General features: G+C 35.6%; 1 protein-coding gene across 1 annotated transcript; it reads right to left on the reverse strand.

Annotated features, from left to right (window-relative positions):
* Positions 1 to 5,416: 5,416 nt before the first annotated feature.
* On the reverse strand, positions 5,417 to 6,445 carry LOC139863494 (agamous-like MADS-box protein AGL62). The gene is made up of 2 exons (XM_071852122.1): positions 5,773 to 6,445; positions 5,417 to 5,433 (listed from the first exon to the last, which is right to left on the reverse strand). Exons 1-2 carry the CDS (start codon positions 6,443 to 6,445, stop codon positions 5,417 to 5,419), a joined length of 690 nt encoding a protein of 229 aa, XP_071708223.1.
* Positions 6,446 to 7,427: the final 982 nt, after the last annotated feature.

Below are 7,427 nucleotides of genomic sequence, written 5' to 3' on the forward strand. Positions count from 1 at the left end.
TATATAAGTGTAATGTTCGATACTTGAAACGGGGTTTTGGTTATATATTTAAAAGCAAGAAAGAAGCTGAACTGGAGGTGTCGCGCGCCGCGCGGCCTGGTGGCGCGCCGCGCCATCTGTCTGCGACAGATTCTCCTCTTCTTTTAAAATAGATATTTTGAGGGCATTTTGGTAAAATCACCTTGGGGTCCAAATTAAAGGCCTTAGGATCAGTTTGGTGAGCTCATTACTTCATTTCTCAACCACCAAACATCATCCATTCATTCTAGAGAGAGAGGGGGTGGTTAAGTGTGAGAAAGCTTAAATCGGGGAAGAAGAAGCTCATTTCGGGTTAGAACTCGGGAGTTAAAGTTGTTCATCTCCTCCTTAGCTACGTTTTGATTGTTGAGGTAAACCCTAATCCGAATTGTAGTGTTTGATTTCTTGTTTGAGTTAGGGTTTGTGTTAGTTAGAGTTATAAACTCATTTTATTGTGAAATTTGGGGGTTTTGGGTAAAATTCATGTAAGTAAGCCTAAATGGGTGACTTAGGGTTTCGATTGATTAAATTGTAAGTTTGGATCTTGCTTGTGTTGGTTAAACCTTAGAACACTTGTGTTGACTTGGTTTTTGGGTGAAAACCCTAATTTAGGTCAAAACGGGTCGAATGGGTATTTTGGGACAAGTAAGCTTGATTCGGTGTTAAATTAAGTTTCAAATCAAGTTTTGGTAAATCAAGTAGGTAAATACTTGATTTAAATGTTAGTGGTTGTCTTGGAAATATAATCACTAGTCGTTAGTGATTTTGGGGCGTTTTATGACTTTGGTCAAAATGAGCAATTTGAATTGGGTCAAAATTGAGGATGACACTAATTTGGATTAATTTGATGCTTTTCATGTAATTACTCGCGAGAAGTGATTTTAGGTTAAAATTTGGTGTTTTAGCAATAAAGTCAAACTTGGTCAACCATGGAATGGGTTTTGTGTAAAATACGAGCTAGTATGCGTTTAAAGGTTAAAGTTGACATAATTGGGTATTTCGAGAACGCGGGAACTAGTCTCGTTAGTTTTGGACCTTCGGGTAGCGTTAAAAGTGCAAAAGGGTGTATTTTACACTTGTTGTTCATTTGGGCGGGTCGAGAGTCCAAATGGGATTGTATGTTGTTTATGTGTATACCTATATGCGTATTGTAGGTAAAATCTTGCTCGGTTGCATGTGGTGAAGATTTCGCGCATGGTTTGTAATGCTCGAGTTCACGAGGTGAGTGGAATAATTATATGCGTAGGTATATAATATATTTAATTGTGGTAGCGTGAGATGTGAAGTGTCGAGGTGTTAAGACACCACGTTTCACGTGACGAGTGAAGCATCGAGGTGTTAAGATGCCACTCGAGGTGAAGCATCGAGGTGTTAAGATGCCACCTAGGAGTGAAGTGTCGAGGTGTTAAGACGCCACTCCATGTTAAAGGGTGAAGTGTCGAGGTGTTAAGACGCCACCCGAGGGTGAAGTATCGAGGTGTTAAGATGCCACCCGGGGGTTAGTGATACGAGGTGCTAAGTACACTAATGGATGTTATGAACACCAATGGGAAATTCGAGTACCATCCCTTGTACGATTGGTTAACCATGGTTATTGTGTTGTAGTGTAGCATACTATATTGTTCGTGTTATATATATGCTATTGTCGTGCTAGCTTGTGGTATTGGAGGTTTATAGCTTTGTATTGTGATGATAAGCTATTTGTGTTGCTAGCATGTATGCGGTATGTGAGTAAGTGTTTGCAATTAGGTATATTATATATGTATTTGTATAATTATTGCATTCACTAAGCTTTATGCTTACCCCTCTCGTTGTTTACCTTTTTACAGGTATTGTGATTATGAAGCTAGCTAGTTGTAGACTATATGCTTAGGAGCGCTTGGGCTCGACGGGGTAGCTTTTGGATATTTGGACGCGGATGGGGGATTTGGTAGTCCCCGAGATTATGCTCTTGGTATTGGGTTGGGTTATAGAGTCCTAACTCGTCTAAATGTAAATTGTGATGGAAACTTGTATTTTGTACGAAAGTCGTAAAACGGTCAATGTGGGCCCCATTATGTAAAACTTGATTTTATATTTGAAACAGGTTAGTTTTACATATTTGGATGTATGGTAAAAAGCGTTTCGTCTAAAAGTGTCGGGAACTAGTCAATCTTTTTCGCATTTTGAGACTTTCCGGACAGACCCGAATGGCGCGCCGCGCCAGTTCACTGTGCAGCAAATTTTTTTTTATTTTGTATTTTCACGTGGTTTGTTCGCGGGTTGGTTTGGGTCGTTACATAGTTTTCGAGCATGTACGGATAGTGCATTAACTGACTCTACACTGTTGCTAGTAAGGTATGAATACCTAACATGTTCCGCTCTACTTCTAGACCATTTGTGGAACCCGACATCACTTAAAATTTTGTAAGACGCTTTCAATCTTCTTCTAAATACATTAAGATGATCCTCAAAATCCGATGCACGATAAGCTTTGACCATTTTCCAATAATGCCATTCAAAATATTTGAATTTGTTGGATTTACTTTTAATGCTTGTAAACAAATGACGAGCGCAGAAACAGTGAAACGCTTCGGGGAACACGGTTGAAACACCATGTGCTATTGGCAAACCTCGATCCGAAATAAAAGTAAGCTCTGACATACGATCACCCATTCTCCAAGTCATCAAATGGTTTCGTAGGTTGCCCAAAAACCAATCCAAAGACTCGTTTGTCTCGCCGCAAGCAATTCCATTATTGCCATCCATCGCAACAGCAACTAAATTCGTACCCAAATATCATGCCTTCAAATGCGCTCCATCGACGATGATTATCGGGCGACAATGTTGAACAAATGATCGAATCTGCAGGAATGAACAAGGTTAAAACAAATATGTTTTTAATTTTTTAATCGATACGCAAGGAACGCAAACATTAAAATTTTTATTAAATGGTAATAGAGATACTTACAACTACGCCAAGGGAATAATAACACATCAGAAATCTATTTTCTTTGTCTATGATCAAATTCGTTACGCTTTTGGGGTTGTGAATCTTAATGTTATGTAGGTAAATTGGAAGCATTTGATACGACTCTTCACTACTCCCACGAAGCATCTGTAATGTATGACATTTGGCCCTCCATACTTGATTGTAAGATATTCTGACACCTAATCGACTGCCTATATCCGCACGTATATCGTTTGCTTTATATTCCCGGTTTGCAGATTTGAATGAATCCACAAGCATACTACCCAACACCTTTTTGGTTGCATGTTTATTGTTTCCCATAATTAGTGTGTGTGAGCATGTGTGTACGTCATGCAGTTTCTTTACCATAAAGTTTTCAGTGAATCGTATTCTGTAAGCACTACATTTCCACTCACAGTTTGGCAACACACATTTAGCGGTGTATCGAGATTTGTCTGACTTTACAGGCTTTATTTGGAAGTTTTCTTCAAGACATTTTGTAAATAGGGTGTTTATAAACTCTTCTTTGTTCAAGAAAGTTTGACGGACTTTAATTAAATCTGACACCCTATACATGGTTGGTATTTCAGTCGTCTGTTCGCGCTCTTCCTCATGCTGACTCAAAAGAGTTGGCATATTCCAGAACGGATCTTGCTTTTCTTCTTCATATTGGAATTCTGCGTCTCCGTCTTTTCCTCCATCTGAATCACTATCTTTGACAAGAGGTACCTCAAACGGGTGGTCTAATTCTTTAATTTTGCATACGTTTTCAAGACCATAGTTATGTAAATCAAACTCTTCTGTGTTTGGAAGTGGCAATTCAGGTTCTTCCACTTCCAAATTATTACTTGCGAGGTTTTCTTCGGTATCATGTTGTAGTAAGAATTGTTGTGGTTGGTGTTTTGGTGGTTTTGGTGATTTTGGTTTTTTTTTGTACCTCTTTTTCTTGGTTTTGTTGTAGTAGTGGCTGGTTTGTCGAGTATTTTATTTCTGGATTTCGTTGTAGCTGATACATTATTACTCTATCGACAATATATATATCAATAGGACCATTTACAATTGCATATTGTAAAAACTCTTGAAAGTCTTCATCATCATCAGTAATATCAAAAACTTGATTATTAAAAGCGTATCTCATTGAAACAGCTGCATTGGGTGGGAAGTCAATCTTTTTAAGAACATTTTTTAACAATATTTTCTCCGATTCATTGGTTTTACGGGCGCAATTAGGAGTCTTAACCGAATTCTAAAACAATCTCGTGGCATATATATATGGGTATGTTGTTAATGTACTCAAAAGAACCCCCACAACATATATTAACAACAAATTTATCATCATTAACACAATTCATAATGACAAAAATTAGTGAAAAAATGGTTAAAATAGTACCTTAACGTGGGTATAAGCTCTGCATTGAAAACTTTTGAAATTTTTATGAGACTGTGATTTCAAAGTCTCAGGGTCGATCTATATATAGGGACAAAATATTATCCGTAAAAATCTAGGATATCTGACGAAATCTTATCCACAAAATCGTATTTCTGATCAGATAAGGTCGCAAGATCGCAAGACGCAAGGACGCAAGCTTGCGCCTTGCGAGGGCAACTCGCAAGGCACCTTGCGTCTTGCGAGGGCCACCTGGCAAATTTTTTTTTTTTTTTGGCTCCAGCGCAAGAAACTTGCTGGGAATGGGCATTTTGGCTATAATCCCATTTTTCTACTGCAGTTTTCATTCGTGTTGCTGTACATATATGTAAATGTGTATATTCCTCGAGTTGGTTGGAATGGTATTTTTACCATTTTGTTGTGTAATTTAGCATGGCTCTCACCATGCAATTGTGAATTTGTTCTTTACTATATAATTCATGTTGGCTTTAAAAAAAGAAATCAGGGCAAGTAAGCCCGGCCAATGTCAAGTAATTAAGAGACAATCTCATGATGTCCACAACTTGTTGATCATTTGATGGTTTGATCATGTCGATCACGAACCAGCTAGCTAGTTCATTATCACATGCTATCGAAATCGTGAACGGTTGTGATTGTGCCAAATAATTTTTCATTTGAAAAAAGACCAAATATATATTGTCAATAGTTTAACAGCATTTCAATGTAGATGATTATCAAAAATTCAAATACCTAAAAAATTTAGGTAATTAGTAGTTTAGTAGAAGCAGATAATTTATTCTCAGTTAACTTAAATTAAAGGTGTTTAGATGAAACTAGTTGGAGCTGAAACTTATGAGTTAGAGATGGAGCTGAAGTTTATTTTTAAAGCTAGTAGCTGGAGCTTATTATTTTCTATAAGTACTAGAAGTAACTCAAGTTCAAGTTTATTAGCTCAAGTTCACAAGTTCTACTTTTTTTAATTAGTTACTAGAAGTAGCTTATTTTTAAAAGCTTATGACATAAGCTCAAACTTCAATAAGCTTTAATAAACTTCAAGAAGCTTACGTGCCAAACACACCTTAAAAAAAAAAAAAAAAAAAAAAAATCTGTGTGTAAAGATCTGTATGAAAAAAGCTTTAGATTAGCCTTATATATTGAACACAAAACATCAATAACACATGCATAAACATAACATATTACTTCAATTATAAAATCCATATATCCATAAACGGATATTACCGTATATTATGAAAAAAAATCATTAAAATCAACCCCTTAATTAACAATTTGTCATCAAACAGAAAACCTCAAACACATATTTTCATCTAATTAATTATCATCACATATCCAAACCCTTAATTATAATCATAATAATCAAACCATCAATTATAACTATAACTATTAAAAAAATTAAAACCTGCAGGTGGGGGACCCATACCATCGTCATCATTACCACCAACGTGATCAAACAAATTTGAACAACCCATCAACAAATTAGGAGTTTTCCTACTGATCATCAAATCATCAGCTCTTAATAAAACCTTCCTTTTTAATTCAACCAATGAATAAAGATACAGTTCCAGTTCATCAACCTTCATCTCTTCAATACTCTCATCGTACCACCCCACTCCCCTGTTTTTCGCATCTTTCGATTCTTCAATCATCTCTCTTTCTCTCTTCTCAATCTCCAACTGTTTCGACACCTTGACATAATGCTGATTAAATTCATTCATCACCTTCTGATTCGATGACGATGACGATGACGATGATAGTGATGATGAAGATGATTCGTCTGACTTGCATGCATTGTTAGTAACGGTGCCGTTAACATAACGGTCGACGATGACGTCAGCAGACGGATGACCGAAAGCGAAAATACGACCACCTGGCGAATGAACAAGAACGGCTAACTGGCAGCCGGTTAAGACACAAAGTTCGCTTGCTTTTTTGAAAAGACCGGTACGGCGTTTGGAGAAGGTGACTTGACGAGTGCTTTCTTTTTCGATGGTTTTGATTTCGATCTTTTTTCGACCTTTTGATGTTTTTTTCTGTATGGTGTTGATACCGGGGATCATGGTGTTAAGGTTCATGGTGTGATTGATTGTATTTTGGTATGATGTGTGTAATAAGATGGAGCTTGAAATAAGGGTTTTGGGTGAGGTTTTATTTATAGTTGTAATAATGATGATTAGCAGTATAATGGTAATAAACTTAGACGAGTAAGATACACGCGGTAATTTTTGGGTGGTAATCCCGAAAATATCGGAATTAGGGTCTGTCAAAGATTTTGGTAATTATTTATAAAAGGGAATTCATTTCTTGCCATAAATGAATTTGTTAAATTTTTTGTAATTTTATTTACCCTATAATTCAATTTATTGACATTCCAGTTAGTAAATTTTTTTCTTATTTCGTTTAAAAATCAAAATTTAGTTGAATATATTTTTTATTTATAAATTAAAATAAAGAGAATGTTAAGCAGCCTTTACTTTTTGGTTTTACAAATTCTTGAATGTGTATGGAATAACCCTCTATCTATATAAACGCAACTAGATTTTATCATTGATTTAAGGGCAAATTACATAAAAAGGTAACATATTTTCATGGTTTTCCTATTCTAGGTAATCTATTTCATTCAGATATAAAAAAATGAGTCTTTTTTCAAAAGTTAATCAAAAAGAGAGGTGTCGTTAACTTTCTCCGTTAAATTCAAAATTTAGGAAGTTTTATAAATCGATTCTATCATGAAAGTTGCTCTAAATTCTTCCATTAACACTCTAAAATCATCTTCTTCATCTGAAACAACACATAGACGTCGAATTTGATCATGAACTGTGACGACCCGGCAATTTTCGACCAAATTTAAACTTAATCTTTATATGATTTCGACTTGATAAGCAAAGTCTGTTAAACTGAGTTTACAAATTTTAAACTATTTACATAGATCTATTTGACCTTTGACTATTGCCGACGATTCACGAACTATTGTTTGTAAATAAATATGTATATATCCTATATAAATGTAAAGATATATAATAATTAGAAATAATAAAATATAATATAAACTAAGTA

This window comes from Rutidosis leptorrhynchoides, chromosome 8 (assembly GCF_046630445.1).
Source record: "Rutidosis leptorrhynchoides isolate AG116_Rl617_1_P2 chromosome 8, CSIRO_AGI_Rlap_v1, whole genome shotgun sequence".
NCBI classification, from domain to species: Eukaryota; Viridiplantae; Streptophyta; class Magnoliopsida; order Asterales; family Asteraceae; genus Rutidosis; species Rutidosis leptorrhynchoides.